The sequence below is a fragment of the Phragmites australis genome, chromosome 5 (assembly GCF_958298935.1).
Source record: "Phragmites australis chromosome 5, lpPhrAust1.1, whole genome shotgun sequence".
Lineage (NCBI taxonomy): Eukaryota > Viridiplantae > Streptophyta > Magnoliopsida > Poales > Poaceae > Phragmites > Phragmites australis.
This window is the reverse complement of record NC_084925.1, coordinates 31,294,755-31,310,717: the sequence shown is the minus strand read 5'-3', so window position 1 is coordinate 31,310,717 and position 15,963 is coordinate 31,294,755. Positions and strand designations below refer to the sequence as shown.

The 15,963-nt window shown below is 47.7% G+C and overlaps 3 protein-coding genes across 3 annotated transcripts; 1 reads left to right on the top strand and 2 right to left on the bottom strand.

Annotated features, from left to right (window-relative positions):
* Window positions 1-310: 310 nt before the first annotated feature.
* On the bottom strand, window positions 311-1,862 carry LOC133917584 (remorin-like). The gene is made up of 3 exons (XM_062361466.1): window positions 1,088-1,862; window positions 752-833; window positions 311-678 (listed from the first exon to the last, which is right to left on the bottom strand). The coding sequence occupies exons 1-3, from the start codon at window positions 1,732-1,734 to the stop codon at window positions 463-465; spliced, it is 945 nt and encodes a 314-aa protein (XP_062217450.1). The 5' UTR covers window positions 1,735-1,862; the 3' UTR covers window positions 311-462.
* A 3,991-nt stretch (window positions 1,863-5,853) lies between these two features.
* Window positions 5,854-11,533, top strand: LOC133919231 (transcription factor GTE9-like). The gene is made up of 10 exons (XM_062363564.1): window positions 5,854-6,467; window positions 6,786-8,062; window positions 8,148-8,285; window positions 8,851-8,918; window positions 9,467-9,536; window positions 9,642-9,704; window positions 9,806-9,918; window positions 10,010-10,052; window positions 10,135-10,256; window positions 10,334-11,533. Exons 1-10 carry the CDS (start codon window positions 5,869-5,871, stop codon window positions 10,592-10,594), a joined length of 2,754 nt encoding a protein of 917 aa, XP_062219548.1. The 5' UTR covers window positions 5,854-5,868; the 3' UTR covers window positions 10,595-11,533.
* A 59-nt stretch (window positions 11,534-11,592) lies between these two features.
* LOC133919232 (uncharacterized) lies at window positions 11,593-15,400 on the bottom strand. The gene is made up of 3 exons (XM_062363565.1): window positions 15,265-15,400; window positions 14,212-15,050; window positions 11,593-13,173 (listed from the first exon to the last, which is right to left on the bottom strand). The coding sequence occupies exons 2-3, from the start codon at window positions 15,010-15,012 to the stop codon at window positions 11,776-11,778; spliced, it is 2,199 nt and encodes a 732-aa protein (XP_062219549.1). The 5' UTR covers window positions 15,013-15,050; window positions 15,265-15,400; the 3' UTR covers window positions 11,593-11,775.
* Window positions 15,401-15,963: the final 563 nt, after the last annotated feature.

The window sequence follows — 15,963 nt, the reverse complement described above, 5'->3', positions numbered from 1 at the left end:
TTATCGTGATTTACTTTGACTACTTCGTCTTTGTCATCGCGTCCTGAATCGATATCACGATAAAATCTGCATCAACTACTTTATCTTCTTCATCATCAACTGTATCGAACATCGACATTATAAGAGCGTCTGCATCTCACATGATCATCACATACGTATATAGATCCTACTCGAGTACATCTACTAATCGAGTAACTAATCAAATATCATATCGATGATATACACTAGTTGAGACATATTGAAACTTATCGAATACTACTCTAGACTAGTTGAATTTAATCAGGCTAATCAGAACATAATTGTTATTGCTTATTTGCATCCATTCTCATTCAATTTATATAAAAAAAATAAATTAAATTAAATTAAAAATGCTATTATATTTTCAAAAAGTCACCCCCGTCAACCAACGCCGGCCGCCGGGAACCTGGGCCCCGCCACGCGCCCTCGATCTCCAGGAACCTTTCAGCTGCACAGCAGCGGCAACTTGAGCGAGAACACGGAGGAGGACGGCAGGTGCCCGCCCCGCCTCAGGAGGTCCGCCTTGCCCTCGACCCGCGCGGTGCGCTGGTTGAGCTTGGCCTCCGCGCGAGCTCGCTTATCCCTGGTCACCGCCTGCGCCGAGGCCAGCTTGCTCGCCGTCTTCTCCTGCGCCCGCAGTTTCATCCTCTCCGCCTTAGCCTGCACAAGAAAACTGGATATGTTGATGCCGCCTAGAATATTCACAGAACCCTGCCTTTCAGTGTCGAAATACCTCTGTCATCTTCATTTGCAGCTCGGCCTTTTGCCGTCGGCGATTTTCCCAGGCTTGTATTTTCATCTCCTCGCGCCGATACCTGCGACGGCGCACGGCGCAAACGTCGTCAGCACGCACAGGACAAGCTGCGAAAAGGTCTTCCTTGACAGGTGCGCGCGATAACTCAGCGGTGAGTCAGAGCAACGCAACGATTCCAGCACACGCACTGCTGAGCTCAGTATACGCACCGCTCGGTTACTGTTACCGTGGCAGTGAAGCTTGTTGCTTCACGTGGCTCAGCAACGTGCAGAGGAGAAAGCGCATTGGTAGAGAACAACGAGAGATTGCGATCACCTGGCCATGTGCTTGGCGCGCTCCGCGGCGTCCCACGCCGTGCCGGGCGACACGGCCATCGGCACAGCGCACGCTTCCTTACGCACCTCGGTGTCGGTGCCCTCGCTGGCCGCGCAGCGGTCCGCCGCAATGTGGCCCGGTGATCCGCCTTCTGTCGAACCCGGCCGGTGCCGCAGCGCGTGGATCGCGTGGCTCGCTGCGGCCGTCGGCGGGGCGGCCGCCAGGGCGGTGGCGCGAGGAGTGTTCGCCCGGGATGGCTCCTTGCTCCCGCCGGGCGTCATCTCCGTTCCGACGTCCCGCAGCGAGAGGCACCTCTGCTGCCCGTACGCCAGCACGGAGTCCACCCTCTTGGTCTCCGTCTCCGCCTCCCCGTCGTCCCGCGCGCCGAGCCCCACCCCCACGGTCGCGTCGCCGTCCGCGGCACCCCATGAGTGCCTCCCCTTCTGCGACGCTGACGGCAGCAGCATCCGGTCGTCGGCGCAGGAGCTCCGGCGCCGGTCGTCGTCGGGCGTCCGGGAGGAGAGCCACCGCTGCGCGTCGTCCCACTTGGACGGCCTCGGCTTCGCCTTCGCGTAGCGGGCCAACAACCCCCTCCCGCTGCCCGCATCGTAGCTTAAACTCATCATTCCCTGAGACGACCTCCTCATCTCCGAGAGCTCCACGATACCAAGAACCGCAACGCACTGGATGTGGATGGCCAGACAAGGGACGAGAAGGACAGAGCTGAGAGGACGTCTCTGAACTGGACGGACATCAGAAGACGGCAAAAAGGTAAGCTCGCAGATGCAGAGATCACGATGCGAAATATACTAACTCCACGATACAGTAGACGTATTTTAACTAACATTTTTTATAAAATATATTATTTATAGCTACAAAATCTATATAGTATGAAAATATTTTAAATTATAAATCTAGTTATACAATTTTATACATTAGATGTTCCTATACTTTGATTAGTTAAAATATATAAAATTTGATTTTTTTTAAAATAATTTAATTATTATTTTTAAATAGAGTAAATAGTAAGAAGAGGTCGTCAAACAGTACTACACGAGAACACTGAGGACCTTAGAGATTCGTAGAGAATGAACAGTATCATGATATTAACCCTTTTGAATTATTGGATCGAGAACGGACGTATCAAATTATCTACTATAGTAACTTAATAAACAGTAAAATTATTATAATATTTTACAATAGTAAATAATGAAAGTACCGTTCCGGTGATTTGCTTCACAGGCTTAGTACGAATCATGACACTGAATCAAGTGACGGCGACGGCGTGCAGTGACTGCTCCTGCTCTGCAGCCGCAAGGGAAATCAGGCAGTCAACAGCGACTAGAAAGGCCCGGAGCTGGGGCTCACTCAGGATTGGCCGAAACTGTGCGGTGCACGGTCGCGCAGCGTGCTCCTCCCTAGACGGCACCGCACGGACGGGCTGTCGCACATGATCGCGCCTCAAGCGTCAAAGCGTCCCGCCCCAAAATCCGGACGGCCGAACACGCACGCTGTCACCATCTGCATGCTGTCCCGAAAACATGCCACCGCCGGACATGGGTCCCTGTTTCGCTGCGCTTGCACGCGGGCATGCTCCGCTTTGAGATTCGGACGCCTGAAGGGTATAGTGGGCAGGAAATTTTTAATAATATATTGTTAAAAACATTATAGAAATAATAGCTAAATTCACAAAATTATAAGAATATGCACATATCGGTACATAAAGTATAAATAAAGAATCTATCGATACTCTAAATGTTGATAGTCTATGTGGCACTGGGTTCGGAGGCCTGTCAGTATGTAGAATACGGAGAAAAAATATGCCGGCATTCCGCGTGCCGATAGGCCCTCAGGTAGACACCGATATGAGTATCGGTCAAGTTGTTACTCGATAGGTCTATCGGTACGTGGAATACCGACAGTCATGTGGATATTCTACGTGCCGACATGTTACGTATCTTTTTATTTGATTTTTAATAATAATTTTTGAAATATCAATGAGACACCGTCGAAACTTAGTGTATATCGTATAGAAGAATTCACACTCTTTTGAAAATATTAACTACTACTACACAGAGGCTGAGGCAATAAGGCGAACAGATGTTTCCTAATGCGGCTGAGGTTAGTGGCATCATAGAGTGGTTATTTTTTTTTTCTATTTTTAGTCCGATGTGATTTTTATCAATATTTTTGATTTAGTTGATCTAAATTTGTTTAAGTAGTTTTTTTTAAAGTGAAGTAACGTTGGAAGGATATAAAATATAGTTTTGTGGATAATAGTAGTTGAGAAGCACAATTATCATATAACCTGCACGGAGGTTACATATGCTGATACATATAAAGAAATAATGACAATAAACATTGGCATATACGGTACACATAAAGACTAACCTAATAACGTGCTGCTGCTAATCCTAACAAGTCTTAGGGAATGAAAATATGTCGGGCATTTACCATTTCTTAGGGCATCAGACCTCTTTCTCAGGGCATCATCGCCAGCTTGTTGCTGTCGCCTATTCTCGCGCCCCGCTCTGTGTATGATTGATTACACATCAGATAGGAATCAACAGCCGTGAATTATATAAAGATCTGTCAGCATACGAAATGTCGATGCACCTGTTAGCCTTTCACATGGCGACAAGTCATGATGCGTCACCTGTCAGTATTCGGAACGCCGACATGTCACTACGCTTCACGCAAAGCCTACGTGGCGCCCTGACTTCGCTAGGCCACAACCTGTTGGTACCGATATGTATTTGTTGTTACTCTACGTGTTGATAGATATCTACCTTTACAATTCTATAGATTTAACTATTATTTTTATAAGTTTTTAATAAAATAATATTATTTTAAAAAAATCCTGGGGCAGCACCTTGTTTCCGCTCGCCGGACGTCACTCATGTGAGGCTGCTGCCGCGCACTACGCAAGGGCCAAGGCACAGCGTGCGCATATGGAGCGAGCACGTGGTTTTGTTCCCAGCGTGCTAGTAGAATCCAAAGCGACGGCCATGTGCAGGGGAGCTTTAGCCGGGGTGGGTCGACCGCGCCCGTGCGGGATTTGTTCGGGTGCTTGGTTGCTCATTAGCTTGTTTTATTTTTGAGGAAATGTTCATTAGCTTGTCGCGGCACGTGTCTGGCCCGTATCAATTCACTAGATCTCCAGACCATTTGACGGTGGAGAAATCTGACGACCATCTGCGAAATTCTCATGCGCATTCTTGATCTCAGGCACTGGTTTGGATGAAACGGGGAATCGAACATGCACTCTGAAGTTCCGTAGAGATGGCCCATTGACCCTTTGCATTTTCTTTTTTTGTGAACTGACCCTTGCAAGTCGTGACTTGTGACATGATAACAGCAGAGCACAATAAAATTCAACACGAGGTACCTCCTATACGTAGGCCGTGCTACCCATAGCTCTTGGATAGCCTGGCCCATCAAGGCCCAACAACAATAAGGCCATGTCCCAGTCGCTAGTAAGGTTTTTTCTTTAGTTTTTAAAAATTTAGTAGTAATTCATTAGTTTACTGTATTTTTATTTTATGCTTTTTTATACACTTAACATTTTGAAAGACTAGATTCAACATTTTTCAAACTCTGCGTCAATAACTTTTAAATGCTAGGTCAATAATTTATCTAAAATATTGAAATATATTCAGAATGTTGAATTAAAAAACAACACAGTAGTTCAAATAGATTAAAAAAATTGACTAATGGTTTGAGATGTAAAACTAAATCCCTCCCCCCCCCCCACAGTACATTACCCAAATGAGTTGAGCCCGAGCCATACCGCTGGCTCACTTTGTGAACTGAGCTGAGCTGAGCTAGCTCGCGAGCCGCTCATGAGCCAAACCCGAGCCATGGACCCTTGGCATACTCGGTCCAGTAGTTCAGCACTCCAGTATTTGTCTGTTTATTTGTAGACAATACGTGTGTGCATAGTTTTGCCCTATTGATTTGTTGCCCTGCTTATTCATAGCCAGGTCTCGTGATGGATGCAATGCAAAGCTATATAGGCATATAGCTGGACGTGGTGATGAAGACTGCAAAGCAGCAGCAAGTTTGAGGCTACCTGGTGTGAGTATGAGCTGTGTTTTATGACTCATGCATGAATGTATATAAATAAATATAGTAGTTGTTGTCGTGTGTTTCCTGTTTATGTGTAAAGTGTTTTCGAGGTTCTAACCTGCACTGATGGCTAATGGTCTGGCAGGCTAGAGAGCCAGCAACCGAGTCAAACTGAGCCGTCATTTTAGCTCAGTTCGCAAACCAAACCTACACTTCATCGAGAAGGCTCGGCTCGACTCGTTTTCAGCCCTACTTGCACCAATGTCAAAGCGCACTACTCGGAAGCTCAGGTAGCGTGCCCTAGGTATAGGATTTTGCGGTCACCGGAGCCTAATACAGCCCACTGGGCTGCCCACGCAATGTGCATATTACGGCCCAATAATTGCATAGGCTAACTATATCAAAGTTGAGTTTTGGCCCATAACATATCTGGACCTATTACCGCCTTGGAAGCCGTGAGCACCGGCCTAAACACAAGCCCGTTTGCATCTCTTCAAGACGTGCCGGGACCCGAACCCGTTACGTGATTCCATCAGACACCTCGGTGCCCACTGCCCAGGAGCCAGCCACGTACCTATTTCCACCTGTCACGTAGCCTTCCCAACCAAGCCACCCCCTGACCCCCGCGCCCAAACCGTGCCCAATTCCGCGTGCTCGACAAAACACGGCAGCTCCCCGACGGCTACTCCTTTCCAACGGCACCCAAAAATGACATGTGGGTCCACGCAACCTTTTGTCCCCACCAGTCAGTGGCACCGCAGGGTAACCACCCGCGTCCGCCCGGAAACCATCTCAAGGAAAGTCAAAGCGCCCCCCCGCTCCACGTCACGTCGTGCCCCACCCGTCCCCTGCGGTCCCCGCATCCCGATCTGCCTCGTCCTCCGTCCGATTCCTCAAATCCAACGGCCCGGATCCGACCTGCACCGCCCGCGTGCCCCGCCCCGGCCTATAAATACGCACCCCGAGTGGCCTACACCCCGCGCGTCACAGTCGCTCCGCTCCGCTCCTCACCGGTTGCGGGTCTAAAGTGTGCGCTGCGGATCTCCACTTCGGGCTCGGCTTGGTCGGGTGGTTCGGGTCGCTTCGAGAAGGGGAAAAAAAGGATAAGCAGGCAGCGCGGAGACGACTCGACTCGAGAGGCGAGGAAGCGGGAAAAAAAAAGAGAGGATAAGGCGAGGCGACAGGGCGGCCACCGCGCGCTCCCAGATCCGCCCTTCTCCCGCGTAGATCCAGCTCGCCCACGCGAGGACGCGGCGTCCTCGCGCTTTATTCCGGCCCCAGGGTCTCAGTTACTTCAGATCCAGCTTCCCAGGTCCGGGCTCGCATCCTGCTTGTTTCGAATTTGGGTCATCATTTTGGGTTTGTTCGATTGGTGTCGGCAGGTGTCTGATTCGAGGCGCGAATTGGCGGATTTGATTGTTTCGCTGTCGGATTCGTGCGCCGAGTGGATTTCGGAATTAGGGTTAGGTGTAGGATTACTGGATTAGGGTTTTGGAGGGAACGCTTTAAATTTTTGGTCTGTATGCTTGCATATTGTTGTTTGTATAGTTCGAATTTGGTGATTGTGTCTGGTTGCAAAAAAAGAAAATTGGTGTTTATGTTGCTGAGGACTGTTGGAAATGGTGAACAGATCTGACTCCCTGGCGCCTGGACACATGACACCGACGGTCCTCATGGAATTTGGGCAGCAGAGGCCAATAAAGAGGGGCTACGAAGAAATGGCCATCCGGGGCGTGGCGGAAGCCGCGCCGCGGGGTTATGCAGAGACTGTCGGCGAGTCGGAAGGTGCAGCCGGCAGCCCTGTTTGTGTTGACTCAGAGGACTCGTCGGCTCCAAAGCGCAAGTGCATCAGTCTAAACAGCGATGGCTTCGATGTGAAGCGGGAGATCTTTGTGCCATCCAAGATGTCATCGTCTGAGCGGCGGTATCTTCGGAAGAGATTCCGGGCAGAGCTTGATTCTGTCCGAGATCTCCTCAAGAAGCCAAAGTTTGCAGCCTCTGTCCCTGTCAATCGAGCACCTGCGTTGTCATCGTCAGCTGCCCCTCGACCCAAGAAGGTGCAACGCGGGAGCCATGCTGTTCGTGGTGCTAAGGGACGGTTCTTGCCTACAAAACCCCGGCCTGAACCTTCTGCAGTGTTATCTGAAGCTGCAGTTTTTAAGCAGTGCGATGCAATTTTGAAGAAGCTGATGACTCATAAATATAGTCATATATTTAATGTCCCAGTTGATGTGGTGAAGCTGCAAATTCCAGATTATTTTGACATCATCAAGCACCCAATGGACCTTGGTACTGTCAAGAAGAAGCTCGACTCTGGCTCATACACAAGCCCATCAGATTTTGCGGCTGATGTTAGGCTGACCTTTAACAATGCGATGACTTACAATCCTCGTGGGCATGCAGTGCATGACATGGCCATCCTACTGAACAAGATGTTTGAGAATAGATGGAGGACGATTGAAAAGAAATTGGCTTCTGTTGCCACTGAGACACATGTTGAGGTTGACAGAGCTGACTCAAAGAGGAGGAAGACTCCTCCTGTGGACTGCAGCGAGGTGTCAATGGAGTGTGTAAGGCAAGCAGAGTGTGTAAAGCCAAAGATGACTTATGATGAGAAAGAAGCCTTTGGGAACTGTTTGTCTTCTTTATCCGAGGATCAGGATTTACCTGCTCACATAATTGATCTGCTGCAACAATGCATTGACAACAATACAGATCAGCTTGGTGATGGAGAGATAGAGATTGACATCCATGCTGTCAGTGACGACCTACTATTCGAGCTGAAGAAACATGTTGACAAGTATTTGCAAGATAGAGGGCAGAACCAGCAGGCGAAATCTGAGCCTTCTGAGAACGAGGCTGTGAATGTATCTGGCCTTAGCCACTCGTCTACAAATCCATGCAAAGGTTCTCTTTCTTATAGCCTGAAATCCTCTATAGATTTAAATTCCATGCCTTGCAGTAGTCAGATATTTGTTTTCGGTGCATGCAGGTGGCGAGCCTGTTGAGGAGGATGTGGATATTTGTGGTAATGCCTCCCCTATTTTGATAGAAAAAGATGCACAAATCAGGAGTAGCAAGGGTGGTAGTCCAAGTAGTTCCAGCAGCGACTCTGAAGCATCTTCCAGTGGTCTGTGTCTCATTGTGTTTATCTGCATTTGTTTTTATAATTATAGACATTCTTGTGTAAAGAAATGCTGTTTCTCTTCCCAACTCTATGTTGTAAATGCTTTGAAAATCTGGCTATTTCCCTTGTCATATTTATATTTTTGAATTTGTGTTATATCATATTTCTTTATTTAGACTCTGGGCAATTAGTTGCAAATTTGGCAGGGATCTAGAAGTAGAGGAGAAACATGTTACTCCATGAACGTCATATTTTTTTGATGGGAGTGTGTATTTGTGCATATGATCTCCGTTTCGTTAAAGCTTTTAGTAATCTCTTAGCATGTATTGTTTTTTAAAATTGGGTTGTTAAGATTTCATTGAAGTGTACACAGGAAACCCTTCTGCAGTTATCTCATCCTACTAACTTTTAACAAACTGACCTCGTAGTAAGAGTAAGCTCTTGCAAACTGTGATTGTCGTGCGCATCCTACCGAATAATCATAATATAATATTTCTTGAACTTTTCCCATTTTGAGATACCTGAAAGTCCCAGTTGTTCACAATGGTGTTGGTACTTGGTAATGCAGATTCTGACTCAGGCAGTGACTCTGAAAGTGAATCAGAAAAGGTTGTTAGCCCAGCAAAGGTTGCGAAGGTACTTTGGCAATTTACTATTGGGTGCTTCAAACATAATGCAGACCTTTAAATTATATTAGTTAATGGACTGTGGGCTATTTGATGTTGTGAATGCTTTGTGGTAAAAAGCACAAAATATATTATTGACCAGTCATATATATGCAACCTTTCCATCTTGTTATCCTTCCTAGAACCATGTCATTACCTTTCTCTTATCTTCCCTAGTCACTGGCGATTGTGTTTGCAACTGTGACTTATCTCCTGTTTTTTGGCTACTCTTTCAGTCTTTCTGACAGCATTGTTTGTATGCCTATCAGTAAATAGCTTTGTAGCTTATACTGTATAGGTTGGCTTTCTCCTACGCCAGCCCTTATGCAATAATGCCTTATTCTTGCAAATTGTACCTCAATTGTATTGGCAATGTGATTTTGGTTGTGTTCTTCGTCATTTTAGGCCAGCTTTGATCTTTATATCCTGGTATTATTTTCTTGTGGCAAGGATGTGGAATTCTTCCCAATTTAGTTGACTGGACTGTACTGAAATAATTGGTTTGTTTCTTAATTTTAGGGAACTAAGAAACCTGACCAGCTGGTGGAGCAGGACAAGAGTGATGTTATTAGTCCAGCTGATGCCAACTGTATGGCTTACTTTCTCTGACTGTTTAGCTATTCTATCCTTTTGCAGTTAGAAACTGTGTTTGAAGTTATTTTTAGTTGTGGGCTAACTAGTCCTTAAATCACAGGTCCTGCTGATAATGTGGGACTCCGTGAAGAGGACAGTGAGTCCAAGCCTGCACCAGAAGAGGGTAAGCATGATTTTGTAGGCCGGTACATATGAGACCATCGAGTGGTCTCAGTGCACTAAGCTGATCGGATCATCTGATCCTTTCCCAAATGAAACATTTAGGGGACAACTCAAAATCCGATAGGCAAGTCTCCCCGGACAAGCTTTTACGAGCAGCCCTTTTGAGGAGCCGTTATGCTGATGTGATTGTCAAAGCTCGTGGCGTTCTCAGCCAGGTAATAGGACCTTGTTCGTCTAGCAACTTTCTTTGCTGATTTTATGAGGTCATGATGTCATTTCTGACCTGTATTGTTCTGATGAGCTCAGGGTGGGGACAAACAGGATGAACTGGAAAAGCTCCAGAAGGAAGGTAAAAGGCGTATTCACATGCCTCATTTGCTGCTAATTGCTCTCTCTCTCTCTCTCAACAAGGTTCTTGTTTGTGGATGCAGAGAAAGCACGGCTGTTAGCTGAAGGTAATGCGGCTATGGAAGCTCGCAGAGCTGAAGCTGAAGCTGAAGCTAAACGTAAACGGGATCTTGAGAGGGAGAAGGCTCGTCAGGCCCTGCAGGAGGCAAGTGAAAATTGCATTTACTAGCAGTAGCGATTTCCCATTTTGTCATGCTGCTAAAAAATAAAACCTATATGCAGATGGAGAGAACCGTAGAAATCAATGATAACCTCCATCTCAAGGATTTGGAAATGCTTGGAACAGCCACAGCAGAACATATTGTGAGCTCTGTTGATGAGACTAGTCCAGAGCGCTCCCAGGATGGTATGCCGAGTTTTCTTCCTGGATTTGTCAATCCTTTGGAACAACTTGGACTATTCATGAAAACAGACGATGAAGAAGATGAAGAACCGAGCAGTGTTCCCAGCGATAAAGATGCAGAGGAAGGAGAGATCAACTAGTGGTGTGGTGTTGGTTGCCGTACCCTAAGGGTTTGAGGCTGGTGCCAACCTACTGATCCAACAGATCAATCGCCTCTTGCAACCAGTGTTTGTGGGGCGATAGCAGGACAGTTGCACGTGGTAGACACTCATTTATTGCCAAACTGATGCATGAAAAGCCTTCAATTTTGATGCTGCTGGAGGTGTTAAATTATGCGCCTGGAGGATGGAGATTACCTTGAACAGCTGCGAAATGAGTGGTCATGTGCTTGGAGAAGGCTCAGGGGAGGTTAAGGTCACCATCGACAGCTTCAAATGAACATATTTATGTGCTTGGAGGATGGTGTTTACCATGCAAAATCAGGTTTATTTCCTTCATTATCCTGGACGACATCAAGCTTGGCCGGTCCTTCAATTTTATCTTGGAAGTGGCCGCGTCAAGAACTGGTGACACAAGGGTAAAATGCTGCGAGAAATGGTGATGGTAAAATGACGCCCGAGCTGGTGAAGTTCAAATGGCTCATGATTTATTGCAACACCTCCGCGTGCAATGTGATTAGCGCAAAAGCTTCAGGCGTCTAGGTGTTTGCCCAGAGGCTCATAGCTTCTGTTCTTTTCTTTTTTTTTACTTTAATGTTTTAGATTGTTAGGTGCTTCCTGCTGTAAATCCGAATTTTGATGTAGTGGAGGAAGTGCTAGTTTGTTGGGCATGGGCAAAAAGGAACTGCTCCTGCTTAGCTTCTACAGGGGAAAAAATGTTTTGCAGTGGAGGAAGTGCTAGTTTGTTGGGCATGGGCAAAAAGGAACTGCTCCTGCTTAGCTTCTACAGGGGAAAAAATGTTTTGCAGATGTATTTTTTTTGTGCAAATTTGTTGTCATCCGTGAGACATTAACTATCTGTAAGTTGCTGCTGTAAAGTGAATTGATCAGAAGTGAATATTGGACGTTCTGAATTAGATACCTCGAGCTGCGAATTCGTCAACATCATGAGTGAACACAAGCACAATTGCACAAATACATAGGATCATCACTAATTATGAAATTCACAACCAGAAATCAAGCACACGCCTCAACATACACGCGGGAGAAAACAAGCCAATCAGTTAATCACACGCACCAGTTAACCATGGAGTTCAACAGGCCGATAGACGTTGAACTGCACAACCATTCAGAGAGACACTAGGAGGGGCGGCGTCCTTCAATCAAGACACCCTGAGGCACTGCTGCTTGAACATCTTGCTCGTCTGCTGCCCGCTCACCGAGTCCTCCACGGTGAGGCCCTGCGCGCCGAAGCAGATGTTGATCAGCCTCCCGTTCCCGCACCCGTGCCTCCTGGTTGCATTCCCCACCGGACCGCTGGCGGCGCCGCCATCGTCCATCGACGAGTTGGAGCACGACGGGTCCTCCATGGTGTCGCTGTCCAGGACAATGTCCTTCAGCTTACCGGATGGCGGCGTCGCCATTGAGATCTCGTCATCCAGGCAGATGCCCTTCAGCTTCGCCAACGGTGGTGGAGTAAACGACATGGAGGACCTCGGGAGGGTGCTAGTCGGGGAACGAGACCGCCCGGACGGTGCCAGCTGTGGCATGGCCTCCATGATGCCATGGATGAGCTTCGTGTTGAGCTTCTTCTTGGTGGCTGAGCTAGGGGTGGAGCTTTTCACTGCAAGAGTTCGCTTGTTGTTGAGCGCCGTTGTCTTGGTGAATTTCTGCCTCAGCGGAGCTGGTGTCTCGACGGCGTGCTCGTTCAGTTTCTTGATGGAATCCAGCGGGCCGTTGTCCTCTGATTTCTTTGGCGTCTTGTGGCGAGGCCATCTCAGCATCATCTTGAGACGGTCCTTAGCTCGACTCGCAGAGCTCAGTCGCTTCTCTGACGATACATGGTTTTCGCCACCTGCACCGTTTGTATCTGTGTGAGTAGGGTCATCCTTGCCATTGCTGGAGCATGAGCTTGGCCTTAGAGAGTCCGCTGCTCCGATACCGGAGAACAAGAATATCTCTGCATCTGATACCTTGAAAGTAGTACCAGGAGCGCTTGCAATTCCCCCCTGCATCTTTATCTGGGAAGCAATGGCTGATCGGGTTCTCAAAATACTAGAATTCAAGACTCCTCCAGCAGAGACTATCTGCTTGATGAGCCGCTCAGATGTCGATGAGCGCAGCTGCTGTTTTAGCAATGCTAGGGGGGTCATGCCATTCGCATCTTCAGCATTAAGGTTGATCGATGGGGTGGTCATCAAGAGCTCAACGAGGTCTGGATGCGCGCAACCAACCACAGCCAGGTGAAGGACGGTAAGGCCTGCGTCGTTTCTCAAGTTGATGATCTTTTGGATATCTGCAGTTCTTTCACGTATGAGGTATCTCATCAGCTCCATTTGGCGGTCAAGCCGTCGGAATCCTGGGGTCCTAAATCCCGCAACTGCTGAATGAAGAAATGTATCACCAGCATTGTTGACTGCTGACATGGTTGATGGAGACGCAGCAACCAATGCTTCGACAACAGGCTGATGCCCTCGATAGGCTGCTACATGTAATGCAGTGTTCCCATGATTATCAGTGGTGTTGATTATGTCGAAAGAGGCCATGAGGTACTTCACAACCTGCATAAGGTAATGTTTACAGTATGAGACGCGATACAGGGGAACTCCTATTTTGCAATTTGCAGCAATAAGACCTTTACACACTTCAAATTGCAACAAATATGTGCCAAGAACCCCTGTCAAAAATAAAAATAAATAAAAATTGTGCCAGGAGAGATGGCTGCAGAGCGACATCGAGAAACAGGAATAAAGTTGTCTGCATATCAACAACAGGAAACAGAAAGAAAGTTGGCTGCATAGCAACATCAAGAAGTTAGTAGGTCTAATAAAGTTGATCTTTCTGGTGATTTTTTTCCAGCTGAACTGGAACAGAACGAAGTATATCCTCTCTGGCCTTAAATTATTGGAAAGGGTGTTCATGATTGGAAAGGAAATTAGCTTTAACTATAACTAAATTTCCTACACGTTCTGATCATAAAATGTATGAGGTAAAACCATGCTAAATATCGTGCTACGAAAGGAAATAGAGGCTTGGCCGACAAGTATACTGTTGTGCAAGATAATTCTGACCAGTGACTCAAATCATACAAGGAACATTCTCCATCTGGATTTGAAATTACTGTCACATTAAACTACAAAGCTGGTTGAAGAAAATTACCGAATGGCATAACACAGTGATCTTGGATGACACATTTTTTAGTAGAATCTTAGAAGACATTCAACATTTGTACATGAACAAGTACCCTTTCCATTATCAATATCTGTGAGAAAATATAAGTACAATGTTTATTCTGAAGCAACTCAATTGTGTTTTCTTTTTGAACTGTAAACTCAATTATGCTTTCAATGAAATGCATATTCAGTATGCAGATCCACGTAAAACTGAGCATTCGAGATGAACAACTAGAAGCAAATCAAAATTCCAAAGCATGTCAACATAGTAAAACATCCCATTAATCCACAGAAGATTCATATTTGCACAAACAACAATCGATAAGAATCGTTCATACAAAGATTCCATGTTTGCAGCACGAGCAACTAACAAAAAGCATTTGCAGAAGATGCATGTAAGCAACGGCAAAGAAGCAGATGCCTTACCTGCAGCTGCCCTCTCCCAGCAGCGGCGTGCAGCACGGTGGATCCACGGACGTCGAGATATTCCGAAACGTCGGAGCGCCGCTCGATGAGCTCCCTCAGCATCTCCACGCTGCCGCCTCTCGCCGCGGCGTGGACGGCCCGGCTCATCATCTCCAGCCAGAACACGGACCCGCGACCGGCGCCGCTCCTGCCTTCCCCGTTCCGGCAATTTGTCGAGCACCTCGGCGACATGGCGTGGTCGAGCAGCAGCCTAAACACCTCGGCGCTTCCGCCCCTCGCCGCCGCGTAGAACATGTCCGTCACGCCGTACTCGCCCTCGCCGAAGACGAGCAGCTGGTCCCTGTCCAGTAGCTCCTGCACGAACGCCATGTCCCCCGCCGACGCCGCCGTGTACAGCAACCACCCACCGTACCCAGCCCTGAGCAGCGTGTTCCCGCCGCCTCCCGGGAGCGGGTGGTTCCTGCACTCGCACTCCAGTAGCAGGCTTCGAGCGACCGACGCGCGGTGCCGCGCCACGTCGGCGAAGCGGGGGTCGTCGTCCCACAGTGCCTCGAGCCGGCGGATCCGACGGAGGGAGGTGAGCTTGATGAGCAGGTTGGGATCGAGGTGCAGCAACTGGCGGACGATGTCGTAGTGGCCGTCGGCCGCCGCCCAGTCGATCGGCGACGCGTACCACCACTGGTCACCGGTGCTCTCCCATCGCAGAGTGAAGTAGCAGGACTTCTCCATTGCCGAATCTTGGGAGATCTCGCGGTGGGTTGATGCTGGTGTGCAGCTTGACTTGGAGTGAGCTCTGCTCATCTACTCACATGGCATGTGAGGCAATGCAATGCCAAGAACTGGAGCAAGGTGGGAAAAGAAGGGAATGTGGATCAACAAGCCACCATGTGAGCTGACTAAATCAAATGAAAAAAAAAACTTCTTTATTGCTTTGTGGTTGGATTGGAATAGCAGGATGCAAGCATTTGTAAACCGAACGCAAATGGATATTAAAAGATTAAAAACAGGTGAGAAAATAACTAGTTGCGACTTAGACAAATCTGAAGACAATACCTTGGTGAAAAAGAGGTTAGCGTGTGCAGCTCAACTGCTCAGGAACAAGAATCAAACCATTGCAGTGCCTGCAAATGCAAAGCCTTGCTCAGCTCAAGGCACTGGATTATGCCACCAAAGTGGTTCATGAGGCACTAGTAGTAGTAGCGTGGAGCAAAAGGTGGCATGGTGTTATGGATGAAAGAGAGAGGAGGGTCCATATACAGTAAAAGCCTGTGATTCGGCAGCACTGCCTCCTGTGGTCGTCTTTGGAAAAGAGACAGAGACAGGTAATAATTGAAAGGGAGGTTTTTGAGTGATCAAAATGTATCAGTGGAGGTCTGGAGGAGATTGGGGAATCTTTTAAAGAGCATGGGAAGTAAAGGTGAAACCAGGTCACTGGTGGTGGTTCGGCAGTGCAGCCTTTGCGACAGAATCAATCACTAGGCCCAGAGGAGAGAGGGGGAGGTTGGTTTGGGACTTTGGGTTCGCAATGATGCAAAAGTGTGGTACTGTCTTGTGTAGTTTGGTGGTCTGGTTTCGGGCAGCTCTGGAGATTTGTGCCGGCTAGGCATGCTTGTCACCACATGCATGATAAGAGCAACCACACGGTGGTAAAAAAACAAACAGTTCATAGGGCGCAGACCCGGCCAAATGGACGGCAAGGCCTCATTAGCCAAACAGGTTGTGTTATATTGAGCTGACCTGTATGCTGAGCTT